General features: G+C 41.5%; 1 protein-coding gene across 1 annotated transcript in view; it reads left to right on the top strand.

Moving 5' to 3' along the window:
- LOC124725205 (mitogen-activated protein kinase kinase kinase 15) overlaps nucleotides 1-19,190 on the top strand; it is a 175,051-nt gene that overhangs the window by 49,208 nt on the left and 106,653 nt on the right. The window contains exons 12-15 of the mRNA XM_047248456.1: nucleotides 10,086-10,219; nucleotides 13,426-13,553; nucleotides 15,026-15,163; nucleotides 17,759-17,925. Of these exons, the coding sequence (XP_047104412.1) occupies nucleotides 10,086-10,219; nucleotides 13,426-13,553; nucleotides 15,026-15,163; nucleotides 17,759-17,925 (567 nt within the window). The remainder of the gene's footprint in view (nucleotides 1-10,085; nucleotides 10,220-13,425; nucleotides 13,554-15,025; nucleotides 15,164-17,758; nucleotides 17,926-19,190) is intronic.

The following is a 19,190-nucleotide window of genomic DNA, read 5'->3' as shown; positions in this document are numbered from 1 at the left end:
TGTAAAAGACAATATCATGCGGCGCAAAGTGATACTTGTGGCCTTCCGTCAGTGCCATATGCTGAGGAGGTGGAGCAGTGTCCGATGGTGGAGTCCGTGAGGCAATTCTGCTGACAATGGCCCATCGCATGGGTGCAAATGATATGAGGTGAGAAACAGATGCAATGCTTGATCTCTGGTGTGTGTGGAGCAAAGCTTGGCCACCTGCTGCTTGAAGGTTCTCACAAAACATTCTGCTTCGCTGTTTGACTGTGGATGGAATGGTGCACTAGTTAGATGCTGTATGCCATTGTGTTCACAGAATGTTTCAAATTAATTTGACGTGAACTGAGGTCTGTTGTCTGACACTATCACTTCAGGTAAATCCTCGAGGCAAAAAATCGACGACAACACCTGAATTGTGCTACATGATGTTGGTGAGTTCATTGGCACAACAAAAGGAAACTTGCTGTACAAGTCAACCACAATCAACCAGCAAGTGTTCCAAAAAGGTACCGCAAAGTCTATGTGCACACATTGCCATGGCAGTTGTGACTTAGGCCAAGCAAAGAATTTTTGTGGTGGAGCGGACTGATTTTCCGCACCTGCGTGACACTGTGATGTCATATGTTCTATGTGGGCGTCCATACCCTGCCAAGTACAGTGCTGATGCACTAACTGTTTCGTACGAACAATTCCCCAATGTCCTTGGTGAAGTAACTGCAACACTTCTTTGTGCAAAGCTTTAGGGATCAGCACATGTGACTGTCCACTGTCATTTTGAACAAGAAGCACACCTTTTGTACAGTAAGGCTATGCCGATGTGCAAAGTATCGGCATGCTACAGAGTTCTTTATGTTATTCAATGAGTGAGGCCAAGATGTGCGAATATAATTGAGCAAAATGTACAAATCTGGGTCAGCTTCTGTGGCTTGTGCAATTTTCTTATAGTTCAGCAGAAAAGACTGAAGCAATTCTGAATCCTGAGCCTCGATGTGACAAGATGCAGCAGATGCATCAAAGTCTGTATCAGGGCCAATCAGAAGACATGAAAGTGCGTCCATATCACCATGTTGAGCTGCCGGGCGATACATAGTCTCATATTGGTATTTAGACTACAACAAAGCCCATCTTTGCTATTTTTGGGCAGTTCGTAAAGCAGTGGTTTCATTGGATGAAACAAGGACTGTAAAGGCTTGTGATCCATAACTAAGTAGAATTTTCTGCCACTAAAATAGTGGTGGAATTTGGTGACACCATACACAATAGCCAAAACCTCTTTTTCAATTTTTGAAAAGTTACACTGAGCTTTGGACAACACTTTTGATGGGAAAGCAATTGGCCTGTCTATATCATCAGTTCTGTGCGAAAGCACTGCACCGATTCTGTAAGAGGAAGCATCAACTTGCAATACAACTGGTTTGTTCGGATCAAAATGAACTAAGCATTGATCACTGAGCAATGCATTTTTAAGTTTTTGAAAAGCTACTTGGCACTCATATGTCCAAACAAAGGGGACATTCTTGTGGCGCAGGCGATGCAATGGAGCTGCTATTTGTTCAGCATTCGGTATGAACTGAATATAATACTTCATTTTCCCTAAAACTGACTGCAATTCTGTGACATTGTGAGGAACTGGCAAATCTCGTATGGCTAGCAAATGAGACGTAAGAGGATGTACACCTTGACTGTTTATGAAATGACCAAGATACTGCAACTCAGGTTTAAAAGAATGTGACCCTTATCCAGTCTACATTTTAGTCCTGCATCAGATAACACACAAAACAAAGCATGTAAATTTGCAATATGTTCTTCAAGTGTACAACCTGCTACTACAATATTGTCCAAATAGTTTGAACCTTTTGGCACTTGTGCAGTCAGCTGTTTCAAGTACCATTGAAAAATGGCGGGTGCGGAAGCACTGACAAAAGGCAAATGCAAATATTTAAACAAGCCCAAATAGTATTCACTACACACACTTTTTGAGATTCTTCATCGAGCAGTATTTGAAGATGCACTTCACGCAAATCAGTTTTTGAAAAATGGCATCCAGCGTCTAATCTGTCCATGTGATCCTCTGGGTGTGGCAATGGATAAGTATCGATGACAGTTTATGGGTTGACTGTAGACTTAAAGTCAACGCAGAGGTTAATGTGACATGAAGATTTGTGGAGCAAAACTGGTGGACTTGCCCATTGATCAGCTGATATGAGTGTAATAATTCCGTTATCTTGCAATTCTGTAAGTTCAGCAGGAACTTTGTCCCGTAACACAGTGGGAACAGTTCTGGCTCAACAAAATTTCAGCTGAGTTTTGTCTTTCAGAGTAAAATATGTAACAAAATTTTTAGGTTTGCCTAAACCTTCATAAAAGAGATCCAGGAATTCTTTTAGCAAGCTAGCTACTCTGTCTTTTGCATTGAATGCAGACACTGACAACACATTGTCCTGCATTTTAAAGCCAAACAAGCCAAAAGAATGAAGAACACATACGTTCTCACACTCACATGATTGTAGCACTGTAAAAGTCACTGTTCATGTATGCGAGTGATACATGGCAGGCAAAGTACATGTTCCAAGAATGGGAATGTCTTGTCCATTATAAGCTATCAGTTGCATGCTAGTTTTAGACAGGCGTGGGGATCCTAACAGTTCATACGTGTGATGATTGAGCAATGTGACAGAGGCATCTGTGTCCAACTGAAATTTCGTGTTTCCCACAAGTAATTAAATGAACAAAAAGTTTGTTTGACTGATGTATCACTGACAAAACTGCATGCTTGCTAGTTGCAGACTTGGAATATACTGCATTAATGACACGGGTCTTGTGACTAGATTTTTGTGAGTGGGCTGAATTCTTATGTTTGTTCCGTTGCAAACTTAGGGATTGTACATGTCCTCTTATCTTGTTGGGAGGAGCAGTCATGGCGTTTTGCCATGAGTAACACCTAGGGCAAGACTTAATTCTGTTCGCCTTTGTAGCGAACTGCTTACATGGCATGGAAGGTTGTTTACTCGGTGTGGCTAGCACATACCGCCGGTGCAGAATGGGGCAATTACAAGCAAGGGACTCAACCCAGCAAATAGCTGGTTGCTCAAATGTATGAGCCAACAAAGCACCGGAATCATACTGATCTAGTATGTGTACTACTTGCTGAAATGACAGATGGGAGTGTTTCAAAATTTGTTCTCTGAGTTTCACATCATGTACACTGTAGATGATCGCATCACGCAACATAGCATCTGAATATAAAGGGCTGCAAGCCCATTTGAATTTACATTTCCTTGTCATACGTTGCAAATCTGTTACCCACTTGCGATACGTTTGTTCTGACCATTTTTTGCAATTAAAGAATCAATACCTATCTGTTACTACATTCACTTGCTGGTCATAATAGTTTGTTAGGGACTGTACTACTTGGTCGTAGGACAGTCTGCTCGGAGTGGCATTAAGAAAGAGTTTTTGAATTAATCTAACACTGCACTTCCTATCGTGATGATAGATATGGAAGTTTCACAGTACCTGGGATATTGTGAGCCAACAAATGTGCCTCGAGCTGTTCCTCTTCTTGTTCACTAAACTGTTGAAAAGGTGGTATAGCAGCTGTAGTAAGCAGTGCTTGTTCTGTTGGGTGCTTAGCATTGGCGAGTAGCTGCAGCACCTTGTTGTGTAGTGCTGATATTTGCTGCATCTGAAACAGAAGCATCTGCATTAGCTGTGTGGCATCTAACGCTTGCGGCTGTGGTGCCTGAGCAGGGGGTGGGACAGGTGAGGGGACATGTTGGAAGACGCAAATGCAACAAATAGACAAAGCAAGAAATCTAAATAATGACAAAATCAAAGAAATTTTCTGCAATGCCTACCTGAAAACACTGATTAGCAAAAATGACAAGAAACTGTTAATACAAGATGCACCCCTACAAAGTAAAGACAGAGAATTAAGGCACCATGACAATATTCTTGAAAGGCTGTGGCCACCAGGCATGGAATTTGGATTCTTGTTGCCAGTTGTTTGTTTGTGCCCACTTGTCTCGTATAGGGTGCCTAAGGAATGTGGCGTTCTTGGAATGCTATACAACAATTCAAGCAAATAACATTAGCAGTTTCATTTCTATGAAGCAGAATTTACAATACTTAACTTGAATTTATAAAGGTGTCGCAAAAGGAGGGGGACATGCAGCCAAGTCAGAGTTCATGCAAGTTTGTCACCCAGTCTGTGGATCACCAATACTGAATTCGTAGCACTCTCTCCTAGCCCATGCTAAGCTCCCCAAATACGTTCCACTAATGTCCGTACACTGATCCGACCTGAGTGGCCGAGTCTAGCAGGAGTGGCAGTTATATTCATGTCTTGCGGAGGTCGCTCCTGACATGGTGCGGTCCTTGTCAGTGGGCTTTTGGCTGATGTTTCCTCATCGCCTTCTCTGGTATTGTGTTTTTCCTCTTCGTTCCGGCACTTGTGGTTATGCCAGAACAAAAATAACTTCAGATGTCATTAAAATTTTACATACATATACCAACCTGTGGAGTGAAATGATGAGCAGTACTGTGTTGATAAAATGTGTGTTGAGTTAGTTCTGTATGTAAAACAGTACTGAAATTTGTTGAAGACTAGCCCTTTCCTTTTGGCTTCACCTACATATGTGTTCGACACATATATTGAACACACCTCCTCTCTGTGTCCAGTTCTTCCTATGTCTGTCTGTCTGTCCATCCATGTCATCCTCCAATCTCTATCTGTCTTTGTCTTCCTGCCCAGTTTCTCTCTCTCTCTCTCTCTCTCTCTCTCTCTCTCTCTATCTCTATCTCTATCTCCTTCTTCCCCTCTCTCTGTCCATTTCCTCAACCCCCTCTCTCTAACCATATCTTCCTCTGCATTCCAGAACTGTGTGAAGTTTCTGGGCCTCATCTGTGACTCAAAATTGTGATGGTTACCACAACTCGAGGACCTGAAGGCAAGGCCAAGAAGACAATGAACATCTTGAAGTGTCTTTGTCACATGTCCTGGGGAGTGGACAAGGTGTGTCCGCTCCAGTTTTATAGGGCCTTTGCCTGATCATGGCTGGACTATGGGTGCGCAGTGTATGGGTCAGTAAGTCCTTATTTATCTGAAGACCATTGATGCTATACACCATGAGAGGAGCCGGCTGAGGTGGCCGAGCGGTTCTAGGTGCTACAGTCTGGAACCACGCGACAACTACGGTCGCAGGTTCGAATCCTGCCTCGGGCATGGATGTGTGTGATGTCCTTAGGTTAGTTAGTCCCATAGTGCTCAGAGCCATTTGAACAATGAGAGGATCACGGGTTCTTACAAGACCAGTCTCATTACCAGTCTCTGTGCTAAGACTAGTGAACTGCTGCTTACCATCCAGAGGCAACTCATCATGGTGTGTAAGGTGTGTCAGTTCCTTGCTACTTCCACCTCCCCAGCATACCATACTGTTGTTCGTCCGGCCTTGGAGCACCTCTTTACCTATAATCCATGGGGAATGAGGTTGTTTGGGATCTGTGTGAAATGTGTGGTTGAGCCCAGTAGTGTGAGGCATGTACAGGCTCAAATTCGATGTTTTAACTGATTGCCAGCCAGGTTGCTGCAGAGGCCCAGAGGAATTTAAATTTAGTGCAGCACAGGAAAGGTTTCCCTCTTGCACATGTTTTTAACACATTATTTTATGACAGTTTAACTGAGCAACCCAACTATGTAGCTGTGTTTACAGATGGGTCTGAACAGGGAACTCTGTTGGTTGCTCTGTTGTTTTCACTGATTGTGTGCTCAATGTCGGACTGCCTCCAGACTTTACTGTCTTTGAGCCAGAATTATATGCAATATTGTGGGGACTGGAACAGATGGGACATGTTTTGAGTGCTAAATTTATTATCTGTTGAGATTCTCTGAGTGCCCTTCATTCTCAGCAATGCTTCCAGCCAATAAAATAGTCCAGCATATCCCGGACACCCTACTCCGAGTACAAAGGCTGGAGAAGGAGGTGTCTTGCTGGGTGCCAAGGCACATTGGTATTGCGGGGAATGAAAGGGCAGATATAGCAGCCAAGGAGGCATGTCATGATCCTCAGATATTTGTGTGTCATCTCCCTACATGCTATCACCTCACTGTTGAGGTGAAGAATTTTGTGTCAATCGGAAGATGAGAGGCTGGAAGTGGCAGAAAATAAAGCTCCATCTAGTAAATCACACAGTGCAGCCGTGGCATACCTCCTTCCAGCCACTCAGATGGGATGAGGTTCTTGTTACTCATCTTCACATAGGCCATATCCCTGTGATGCGTGGCTTCTTGCTCCAACGAGAGGATGCTCAAGACTGTGGTGCTTGTCAGACTTTGCTTTATTTTCAGACTAGAGGGCAGCGGCAGGTTTGCTGACAGATCTGCCCTCTATTTCAAGTAATGTTCAAACGAACGTGGTGAGAGTTTAAAGGTTTTGTGATTTGTCCCACTTGTTTCCTAAAATGTTCTCAATGTGTTAACAGCTTAAGTGGCCTACCACTGGGTTTTTTTAGTGGTCAGCCAGTCACATCTGTTTTAATCCCAGAGATAGCATCCTTCATACTTTCTCCATTGCCTTAATGTGTGTGAGTTAGTGATTCTGTGGGTCAATGTGAGTGAGGTGGGAGTGATTTAATGAGTGTCATTTTATAAGTTGCTTCCTCACTGTGTGACAACAATTTTCGTCATCTTATCCGCTGATAATCTTGTCATTGAGCACTTGTAATCTAACACACACACACACACACACACACACACACACACACACACACACACACACACGAGAATCTCTCCCCTCCCCCTTCCATCCCTTCTCTCTGTCCATTTCCTCCTCTCCCTCACTATCCATCCATCTCAACCTGTTCCCAGCCATGCTCATCAGCACATTTAGCCCTTGCAGTACAGTTTAATAAAGCAGGCAGGTTGATACTACTCCTGCAACATGCTTGTCATGCAGAGCAGCCTACATGTTGGGGCCTGGAAAACCATTTATTGCCCTGAGATGCAGGCTACTCTGCAAAGCAGGTTGACCTGACAGGCTCACATTGTTTCCACACAACATGCCTGTCATGCAGTGAGCACCATGAGCTGGAAAAAAATATTTTTGCCTCTAGCTCCGCTCCTATTGGAGATAGGACGTTACAAACATCACAGTTCTGATAGTTGGGAGGCCTGCTGTTTCTGAACCAAATTGGGTTGAAATTGACCCAGGGGTTTGGCAGGAGGTCCCGGACATACACACTGCTTTATACAGGGTGTCACGTAAGACGTAACGATTGCACATATCAGCATGTGGTTTTCGGCGAATCATAGCGGACTATGGGTCACATACATTGGTACATGCACAATAATCACAATGTTTATATTGACCGAGATAATGAGGCAGGTATATGTTTTTTAAATGGGACGCTATACTTTCTTTACCATCATTCGAACACTCTGGAAAAGACGCGTATAGTGATGTAATGCATGTTGCTATTGTGATTCAAACTTCACTTAAAAGAGGGCGGATGAGGATGTACCTACATAGCGTAGGCCATGCATGCTGCATAGAGCACGGCAACTCGGCCTGCGGGTCGCGCGAGGTGTGTTTACAGTCTGCAGCCGCTTCCGACCGCAATGACCTTCAATCGTACAATATTTCCCAGCGTCTTTTAAGCAAAGTTTGAATCACAATAGCAACATGCCTTACATCACTATATGGGTTTTCTCAAGAGCGTTTGAATGATGGTAAAAAAGTATAGTGTCCCATTTAAAAAACATGTACTTGACTCATTATCTCGGTCAATATAAACATTGTGATTATTGTGCATGTACCACCGTATGTGCCCCATAGTCCGCTATGATTCGCTGAACACCGCTTGCTGATACGTGCAATCGCATCCGGAATAATGGGGGTCATTACATCTTACGTGACTCATCCTGTATAATAGCAAGATTGCTATTTAATTGTTAGTAGGACCTTTTCTGCACATTAAAAGTTTTCAAGAAATGAGCAGTTGACAGCTGTAGATTTAAGTACAAATCCCAAGCTAAGTGGCATAGTGGCAAGCATTGCTGGCCACAGACATTGAGGTCCCATGTTTAGTTCCTGCACACCACTACAGATTTTTCTGTGTTGTGATAAATCTACATGAATAAATCAGCAGAGATACAGACATGCAAGTTACCTAAGTGGCATCATATCAAAAATTTACTTTAGGCTGTGATGCACATGACCTTATTTTGTTTTTGCTTTCAATTAAATCAGTTTATCATAATAAAACCATTAGCAAGGCAAAACTTGAAAGCCTTACACTTCTCTCTCTCTCTCTCTCTCTCTCTGCCTCTGCCTCTGTGCCTCTGCCTCTGCTCATTTCCTACTCCCCCTTCTCTGCCCATCTCATACTCTCCCTCTCACTGTCCAACTCCTCCTCTCCCTTTCTCTATCCAATTCATCCTCCCCCATCTCAATATCCATCTCTTCTTCCCCTCTGATGGGGACAGGGAGGGGCAGAGAGATGGACAGAAAGAGGGAAGGAAGAGGAGATGAACATAGAGAGGGGGATACAGAAAAGTGTGCAATATATGTGACAAACCTCCCTCTTCTTACTATCCATCTCCCCTCTCTCTACTGTACATGCCTATCCGCATGTGTGCAGCAGGAACAAAATCTGATACTACCCACACAACATGCCAGTTGTGCAGGGCTGTGTAGATGTCAGGCACTACCAATCCTTTTTCACCCCCACACTCACACCTGTGGGAGCTATGTGGTGCTTACTTACCACCCCCCCCCCCCCCCCCCCCCCCCCACCCTGATACTACTTTCCAAGCAACAAGTGGTATGTGTGTCAGATTTGGTTGAAATCTATGTAGTGGTTTAGGAGGAGACGTGGAACTTGAATACACAGATACAGCCATTTTTATGTACACTGCTGCAAAAAAAAAAAAAAAGGAAAAATGCAGTACCCTCAAGGGCTGTGTTCAGTAGCACCAGCATGTGTGTGCATAGTGAGCAGCGAAGATATGGTACTCAGGGGGCTTGTTGGTTTACCCTCTGTTTTGACTGTGCAGGGAGTAACTGTGCCAAGTTAAGAGGTGAACAGCATTTGCAACATTGATTCTAGGGTGCTATCATATCCCATCATTGAGTACATACTCCTGCTGAACAGTTTCAGCCATTTGAACAGAATAGCATTATAGGCCTGCGGGCAGTTGGTTGGACGTATTGACAGATTGCTGCACAAGTTGTGCACAGTGTGGTACAGGTGGTGTGTCGCAGCTTTCAGAAGTGATTTGTGGAACATTCAGACACCTGCAGGCCAGTTTCTGGACAGCTGGATAGTATAGACACATGTCAAGATTGGCACATTCCTTGAACAGCAGTGGCTGACCAGACATCATCCAGGGGTGGAATTTGGGCACATGTTGTATCTGCTATATCGTCAAGTACCTTTCGGAACTATCTGCTTGTAGCAGGATTAAGATGACAGGCCACCACTGACATCAACTCTACCTAGCATGGCTAGCACAAATTGCTACTTCCAACAGATACAGTGATAAACATTCAACTAACTGTGCACAGCATACCTACCATTTTGACACACTTACATGACCAAACATAGAAATGTGCAATAGATGCATTATGAACTGGTTACATGCAAATATAAACTGAGTCGTAGATAGGCACAACAAAAAGACTCTCACAATTTAAGCTTTCGACTATTAAGGACTTTGTCAATAATAGATGACAGACACACATACACACGCAAACTCAACTCGCACAAACATCTGCAGTCTCAGGTGGATGTTTTCAGTTGCCGGAGACTGCAGTCATGTCTGCAGATTGCGTTTGCGTGAGTTTGTATGTATGTGTGTCTGTCATATATTGTTGATGAAGGCCTTAATGGCAGAAAGCTTTAATTGTGAGAGTCTCTTTGTCGTGCCTATCTGCGACTCAGCATCTCTGCTATATGGTGAATAGCGACTTTCCTTTTCATAATATTGTTACATTCCATTCTGGATTTTCTACTGTTTGAACTTATAAGAATGGTTTGTGAGTAAAATATTTATAATTAAAGTTTATTGCAGAAGCTTATTAATTAGTGTGTGTCTTTTTTAGTATGAATATGAGCAAGATGAACAAGGAAAAAGAATTGTGTTAGGAAAGGGCACTTTTGGAGTTGTGTTTGCTGCCAGAGATCTAATAACCCAAGTAAGGATAGCAGTGAAAGAAATTCCAGAGAAAAATAAAGGGTAAGGTTCAGCTATGCAGTTTTGATTATGGTTTTTAATATGTGGACTGCTAAATTCTGTTGCATTACTGAACTAAATCAATGTCCAGGAATTGCAGAAAAATAAAAGTAATTTCTTGTAACTGGTCTTAGTGACTATATCTTTGCTTCCAGAAGTCTTATTAGTCATAAATTATGTGTGATATGCTCATTAAATCATCACCTTGTAACATGTTCTTAGAAGAATACTGAAAGTTACTTTGTGTGAGTGCTAATTTTGAAGTAAATAAATTATAACATTCTATCCCTAACCATATTTCCTTCTTTGTCAGTCTTGAATGTGTAATAAGAGAAGTGACATCAAGTTGTTAACGAATTATTGAAACATTTGACAAAGATTACCACCAACAAATTGAGTGATGGGTAAGAGTAATTAATTGTACACAATGAGGAACAGAAACACTCTAATTTTTTATAGGATAACTAAAAGCCCACTTGCATGATGATAAATTCGGTGCCACTGACAAGAGTAGCTGTAAGATGTACAAGGAGGTAAAATGATCTGTTGTAAGTGAGACACACGAGGAAACCACAACTATTAACAATGTTTTTAGTAAATCAAATTGAAATTTTTGTTAATTAAGAAACATAGTTTAGCAGGTGCATAGAGAGAACCTAAATTCAAAAATATAGGGAATGCAGTTAAATAATGGCCACTGGGCATGTTGTTCTACCTGTTTGATTTTATAAAGATTACACTAAAGAATTTACTTCCATTGTAACAACAGTTTGTCATAGTTTGCTGGATAAACTCTGTGTCCCATATGACTGGTGTGAGGCACAAGCTCAGACAAGAGTCTGAGTGTAGCTTGTCAGTTAGAAACAATTACCTTGTAAGAGGAGGTAGAAAAGATTTAAAGAAGTATTGTACATTTTGCTGTAGTTTCATTCGTACATTGGTAGAGCAGAATGGATTTGCTCATACAACTCCAGTGCCAGATGCTCCAGGATTGGCATTGTACTTTAAGGAGAGTCTTACTGTTAAAATTACGTGATTGCAGCTTCCAGAGGAGTCAAGCAACATAATACTTCCTCCTAAATGGATCTCACTAAATTATCACGGTGGTAAAGTCTTGAGCTTGTGCAGTGGATTACTGACAGCTTTCCCATGCCTCGCCATTCAGAAATGGAATAGATTCCTTGTGGTGGTGGTGGTGGTGGTGGTGGTGGTGGTGGTCATGTGGGGGGACTGGGGGTATATTATAGTCTCTCTCTCTCTCTCTCTCTCATATATATATCTCTTACTTCTCAATTTTTCTGATTTTATTTATTACTCTCATATCATCTCTTTCACATCTGCCTTGCTATGCTGCCTGCCTTCATCCAGTGCCAAAGGTGACTTTCCTAGCTAGCTGTTGTGAAGTTCAGTCTTCTCTAGTTATTGGCTCTGTGTTTCAGTGAACAAAGAATGCATAGGTTTCAAAAGTGAATGATGTCAGCATTTGTATGCTACTTTCAGCATTTTTCCGCTTTGTAGGTAGATGTTTGTTGCATGTTTATTACAGTAATGTGAAGGGCATATATCTAAGTACTACCCTTTTCCCCTGCAGCTTCACCCGTGTATGCATTTTGCACGTATGTTGTACACATCTCCTCCCTCCCCCTCTGTCTGTCTCTTCCCCTTGTCTCTGTGCAGGAAATGTGAAGTGTTTGTTTATTCCCATAATGTGACCTATCTTTGCAGTGCTGTTTTATAAAATGACATTCTCATTTAATTGAGACTGTAACATAGGAATTATGAACTGTTCAAAGAGAGAATCATGCAAATGGAGGACTGTGCAAGTAGGTCTTCACTCAGTGCCTCATTATTATTATTATTATTATTATTATTATTATTATTTTATTAGATGGACTACATGTCATCAGTATTTTAGCAGGAAGATTCCTTATGTGTTGAGAAAGGGAGACTAATTTGGCATCTTGCAATGTATCATCCCAGTGCTGGTATCCTTCCATTTGTATAAGTACAGGAATGCTATGTTGAATAGCGCTTTGCTGTTGAAAGCTGTCTGAAGCATAACCAACCATGAGGACTTTAGGGGTGTCTTATCATCACAGTACATGTATCTGTGGTCCATTTAATATGTGTACCACATGTTTGTCCATTGTCCATAGCCTCGACCCCCGTCTCTCTGTCCATCTCCTGTCACCATCACTCTATGTCCTCCTCCCCAATCTTTTTATCCATCTCTCATATCTCTGTCCATCTCTTCGTCATCCTCTCTTTATCTAACTCTACCTTCCTCTTCTGTGCATCCCCTCCTCACTCCTCTCTCTGACTAACTCTCCTTTACCCCTCTCTTTCTGACTCCTGCCTCCCTCCTCTCTCTCTCTCTCTCTCTCTCTCTCTCTCTCTCTCTCTCTCTCTCTCTCCACCTTCTCCTTTCGCCTACCTCTGTCCTTCTCCCCCCCCCCCCCCCTCTCTCTCTCTCTCTCTCTCTCTCTCTCTCTCTCTCTCTCTCTCACTCTCGCTCTCCTCCATGTCCTCCAGCCCCCTCTCCTCCTTCCTTGTCTCTCTGTCCACCTCCTGTCTTCCCGTCTCTCAGTCTACCTCATCTTCCCACCACCTCCATCTCCTCCTCCCTTCTTTCCCTGGCCATCTTATCCTTCCTCTCTCTCTCTCTCTCACTACCCAGCTACCTCCCCCCCCCTCCCCACCGCCTCTCTTGTGCCCACCTGCAGGTGTAGCCGCTGCAAAGCTTGCCAATACTGCCTGCACAACAGGCTTGTCGTGCAGGGCAGCCTACATGTTAGCAATAGAAAACAGTTGCTCGTATCTCAGCACCTATGGGAGCTAGAAGATTCTAACTTAGTGGTGATTCTGCTATTGCAAGCAGTATGTGTACAGTACTTGGTTGAAATTAATCATATTGTTTAGGAGAAGATGCTGGACGTACTTACATACATCCTGTTAATCTATTTTGTAACCATTATTGCTGACTTTTATCATATTTTCTTGCTTTTTATGTTATATGTAAGGTGAGAATTGGTAATCTACACAGTATTTGTGAAAGTAAGTATGGGACATCTAAACTGATCACTTTTTGCTTGCATATATTATGTTTGAGCACTGAGAGACAACTGACCCAGTTGGAAGCAAAGTAAATGCTACTAGAGACTTCCATAGCAAGTTTTCTTAGCAATATATTTGTTTGTATTTCATTGCAGAGATGTTCAGCCATTGCATGAAGAAATAAAGCTACACTCTCAGTTGAGACACAGAAACATTGTGCAGTATTTGGGTTCAGTGTCAGAAGATGGTTACTTCAAGATTTTCATGGAGCAAGTACCAGGGGGTAAGTGGATTTCTAATATATTTTATGGGTGTACAGTTGTACTGAATTACTTTGATGTTCAAATCATTAGCAGTTTTCCTCATCAGGTTAATGAAACTAGTTTTCATGACAGAATATATTTGCTTTAATTAGCTCTACAGGATGTAAACAGTAACTTTTTGCAAGTTACAGTAACTTTTTCACCACAGTGGTGCAGGGGAAGTTGAGACAGTTTGAAATAGTGGTCTATCAAGATAGCAAACAGCCTCAAATTGGTCTACAAAAGCCACTTAAGTTATAGCTCATGTGCATGAGACTTCTTGCCCTCTTATACCACTGGCTAAGTTGGTCTTCACTGGTTGAAGCTCATTTCTGTCTCAGACAGAAATCATCGTTGAGTATTAATCACTCCTCATGTTTGCACTTACAGATTGTAAAATTGATGTATGTATAAATTTTACCTTAAAGTCTCTTTTTCTTTCAGTACCCTCAATAATGGAAAGTTTAAATTGGTCATTTTAACAAAATAAAAAATTTAAAGAAATATGATCGACTAAGCTGGTGGCTAAGAGGACGAGATGATGTTTCAAATCTCATGTGACACACATGCACTATAGCCTCAGTGGCTTTTATAGGCCAGTCTGAGATTGTTTCCTGGCTTAATGGGTCACAAGATTTCTATGTTGAGTGTTTCGTTTCGACTTCACCTGCACCACTGTAGTATGTTTTTAATAGTTTTTGGTTACCCCCTGTATATTTGTTCAAAAGTTCAGTTTCTTTTCCTAATTTTCACTCATTAGGTAAAACAGGAAAGAGTTGTTGCAGAGTGTGAATTAATTTTGAGAGAATGTATTTGTATTGACTGTGTGAAATAGCAAAAGTAGGAATCAACGAATTTTAGGATTGCTGTTTTGTGATAAAGATTGTGTTCACTTGGAAGTAAGTTCATCTGAAGTGTGGTATTTTGAGAATATGTATTGGATCCTACTTTATTTGGATGTGGGACAGTGAAAACTGTAAAATCATTCATAAACGAAAGAAAAAGGATGGAGACAAAAAGAAACTAAACAAAATAGACATACAAACACAATTCTTGCAGCAAATGACATTTATGTTTTTCAGCAACCTCCAGTGTACTGACTGTGTAACTTATCGAAGCTACACCTGACCCACAGAAGCAAAAAAGTGTTGATAATATGGTTGTTCAATTGAGATGTACATTGTCTTAAAGAATTTCTTGACATTTCACCAGCTAATCTTCTGCGGTAATGTCTGATACAGTAAAAGACAAAAAATATTGTGTGACAATTTTCTGTCTATTTAAAACTTCCACCTTCAAATGCTGATAAGCGTGATATTACATATTAAGTGGCCTGTGTTACGAAATGTGCTAGCTGAATATGAACAAAAATAACTGATAAAATTTGTTTTGTTGGCTTCGATTTCTACAGTTGTGTCAAATATAATGTATACTATTTTTGTTATTCTTAAAGGAAGCCTGTCTGCCTTGCTGAGCTCAAAGTGGGGACCACTGAAAGAAAATGAATCTACTATTGTTTATTACACAAAACAAATCTTAGAAGGCCTTAAGTACCTCCATGATCAGAAAATTGTTCATAGGGATATAAAAGGTAAGATGTAGCATAAAAGGAGTTGTGAATTGATGGAAGTGTGAATCTTAAAAAGAGACAAAGTATGTTTGTTTATGAGCTTATCAGTAGTGGTCTGAGTGAGTGTGAGAGTGTTCCAAACATTTCATCACTGCCTTGGAACCACGTGTAAAGAAAATGTGTTTTTATGTTTTCTATCAGCTATGCTGATAGTTGCACCTCCTGAAGATAGAGCTGGTCAGCCCATTTGTTTCTTTGTGCATATAATAATTTTCTAAATGATATTTTTTTTATTTTATATAACGATATATTTTTGATAGAAATAGCAAATAATGAAACATTTAAAAGCTCAACAAATCTTTATTTGTGATTTTATGGTGCTTATCTAAGGTATTCATGTGAACTGTTATTACACTGTGGATGCTACTAGTAGCATTTTAGCTCCCATTTAGTTAACAGAATGCACAGTATCATTTAGGTGTCTGTAACAATTTTCCCACAGTAGAAGACAAGTGGGTAGCTTTGAGAGAGGCAGGAGAGGGTCAAGCAGGTAAAAAGACAAGGCCTAATAGTAATCCTTGGATATCTTAGAAGGCCTTAAGTATCTACATTTAATTGATGAGAGGAGAAAATTTAAAAATGCAGGAAATGAAGCAGGCAGAAGGAAATCAAATGTCTAAAAATGAGATAGACAAGAAGTGCAAATTGGCTAAGTAGGAGGGGCTAGAGAACTGATGTAAGTCGATAGAAGCATGTATAACAGTGGAAAGGTCGGACCTGCCTGTAGGTAAGTTAAATAGGCCTTTGGAGAAAAGAATGGACATTAAGAGCTCCGATGGAAAACCAGTACTAAGCAAAGGAGGGAAAGGTGGAAGGAATATCTAAAGAGACAGTAAAAGGGAAATGAACTTGAAGGCAACATTATAGAGAGAGAAGAGGAAGTAGGTGAAGATGAAATAGGAGAGATGATACTGTGAGAAGAATTTGACAGAACACTGAAAGACCTAAGTTGACACAAGACCCTGTGAGTAAATGACTGATAGCCTTGGGAGAGCCAGCCATGACAAAACTCCTCCATCCAGTGTGCAAGATGTATGAGACAGGTGAAATACCCTCCCACTTCAAGAAGAATGTAATAATTCCAATTTCAAAGAAATCATGTGCTGAAAGGTGCGAATATTACTGAACTACCAGTTTAATAAGTCACGATTGCAAATACTAACACAAATTATTTACAGAAGAATGAAAAACTGGTAGAAGCCGACCTCGGGGAGATCAGTTTGTGTTCTGGAGAAATGAGAGAACACATGAGGCAATACTGACTATATGACGTACCTAGAAGACAGGTTAAGGAAACAAAAGCTATGTTTATAGCATTTGTAGATTTAGTGGAAACTTTTGACAGTGTTCGATGTTGACTAGAATACACTCTGAAGTACTAGGAGTAAAAAGTTATTTGCAACTTCTACAGAACGCAGGTGGCAGTTACTAAAGGTCTAAGGGCGTGAAAAGGAAGCAATGGTAGAGAGAGGAATGAGGTAGGGTTGTAGCCTATTCCCAATGTTATTCAGTATGTACAATGAGCAAGCTGTGAAGGAAATAGAGTAGAAGTTTGAAAAGGGAAGAAGAAATAAAAATTTACAAACTGTCCTAATAACTTGGCGTACTGACAACTACCGGGCATCATCACCCAGTTGTCACTCCCATCTTGCACTGCTGTTGTTGTTTGCAATGTGGCTTCAGCTAGCAGAGGCTGCAGTCGCGCGCGCACTTGCGTGCGCGCGCGTGTGTGTGTGTGTGTGTGTGTGTGTGTGTGTGTGTGTGTGTGTGTGTGTGTGTGTGTGTGTGGGCGCGCGTGCACGTGTCGTCTATTTTCGAGAAAGGCCTTACTGGCCGAAAGCTTATATTGTGACAGTCTTTTTGTGGTGTGGCGTTTTGTTCATTATTACTGTCAATTCTGGGGAACGTTGCGCAGCAGGATGTTATCCTCCCAGCTGGTGAACATGTTCTTGGACGACACCTATTGCTAATCTTGTATTCAGACATACTGCACTGTTGTTATTAATGCAACGCCAACACAAAACACTCGTTCACAATACTTGACAACTACAGACTACTTCATTGCCAGAACATACCACTTTGCGACAAAAGCTGACGAATGTTGGTGCATCTAATGTGCGACACCACATAGTACTGTTTACCCACGACATTGCAACAGGGGTGCTTTAACAACCGAACTGCTGGCGGCGTGGAAGGGAAAGCTGGCTCCCATGGGTGTTATCTGGGCAACGTTGTCACTTCCCTGTCTGGTCAGTCAAATATCAAAAGTCGCAACTAATTCTAAACGCACTATAGTACACGTATGTATACCTGAAATTTCTGTGGTATCTGTCTACATATTTTTCATCTGTTTCTACTTTGGATATCTGCGTACCATTTCCAAAAGATTTGTTATTTCTCATTATTTTGGACAAATGTTAGCTCTGTTTTAATTACTTGTTCCGGTACTTTTATTGTGTAGTATTTTCATGTGTTTCAGAATGTTTCCAATTGCTGTTAAGTAATGATGAATAAAAATGACTTTGATATATAAATATGAGATTTTCTTTTCAACAGGTGACAATGTCTTAGTGAACACATATAGTGGTGTTGTGAAAATATCCGATTTTGGAACCTCAAAACGCCTTGCTGGGTTGGCATCTAGTACAGAAACATTTGCAGGAACTCTGCAGTATATGGCACCTGAAGTTATTGATAAGGGGCAGAGGGGATATGGTGCTCCTGTAAGTATTTAGTGTATTAAATTATATTTGCTTAATTTCATCTAATCACCTTGTTTCTACACCCCCCCCCCCCCTCGTTTCCCCTTGCATTCTTATTTACTGAATGTGACAAAAGGTAGATAGCCAGAAAATCTGAAGCTTTATTTAATACGACAGTGCTTTACTAGGCATGGTCCTGTTGAGGTGGTATGCTGTTGCCTCCTTCTGACCTTGGAACTGACTGACTCAGCCAGTTATAGGGGGATCTGTCTGGAGGGGGGGGGGGGCAGGGGGGCACATAGCATCACTTTCCCTGCAATTACTCATGCACATCTGATAGCTATGTGTGTGGTTGATGGTGGCCTTAATTTTTTTCCCATCTCAGCTATTTGCTTAGTAGGTGTGGATATATTACATGAAGGAATATTATCAAAATGTTTGTTCGTAATTTGTGTATTTCAGGGCCTGAGATCATGGGGAATATATTATAACAGACTGTTATTGCACTTAAAGAGTCATAACTAATAACATTCAAACAATGGGGATTGGTGTTGGAACTTGAAGCATTTGTGATCCTTTGCTGGACTTCATTTAAATCTGCAGAGCCAAATTATGACACCACTGCCCTGCCTGATGTTTTATTGTAGAGTAATTAAAGAAACATGTGCATCGCTAGTTATGTAAAAAGATCTTTAAAACAATATTTGACTACACCATTGGTAGGTTCGTGAGTAGTGGATTGCGGTGTGAGGCTTGTTCGAAGTATTTTCACTGGGGGGAATGCAGTGGGGAAGCCAGTGGGCATTCTGGTGAGATCCTCTCCTGGAACTGCAGGTTATGTAGCAAGAGTAAGTTGATAGAGGAGCAGGAGCATAAGATCTGTGCCCTTCAGGTGCAGTTGAAAAACGCACAGGAGGAGCTAGATAGGATGAGGAGGGAGAAGGGGGTTGGGGAATGGGAGCTGGCTGTTGGCAAGAGATCTGCTAGGAGAAGGAGATTTTCTGATAGTTTTACTATTGGTGTTTGTAATAGATATGACCAACTGTCAGAGTCTAGTGGAGAGGAATCTCTAGTAGCTGTAGATGTAGGAAGTATGCAGCAGACCTCAGCAGTTACGGTGGCTAGGACAGTTGCAAAGTCTAAGAGAAAGAAGAAGGTTCTGCTGTTAGGTAGTTCTCACGGTAGAGGTGTAGGCCAGCAGTTGCAGGAAGTTTTGGGGAGTGAGTACCAGGTCACCAGCATTGTGAAGCAAGCCTAATGCAGGATTGGCTCAGGTGACTTTTAAC

The sequence above is a fragment of the Schistocerca piceifrons genome, chromosome 1 (genome assembly GCF_021461385.2).
Source record: "Schistocerca piceifrons isolate TAMUIC-IGC-003096 chromosome 1, iqSchPice1.1, whole genome shotgun sequence".
NCBI classification, from domain to species: Eukaryota; Metazoa; Arthropoda; class Insecta; order Orthoptera; family Acrididae; genus Schistocerca; species Schistocerca piceifrons.
Note: the sequence above shows the minus strand (reverse complement) of the source record. Positions and strands in the feature narration are given on the sequence as shown.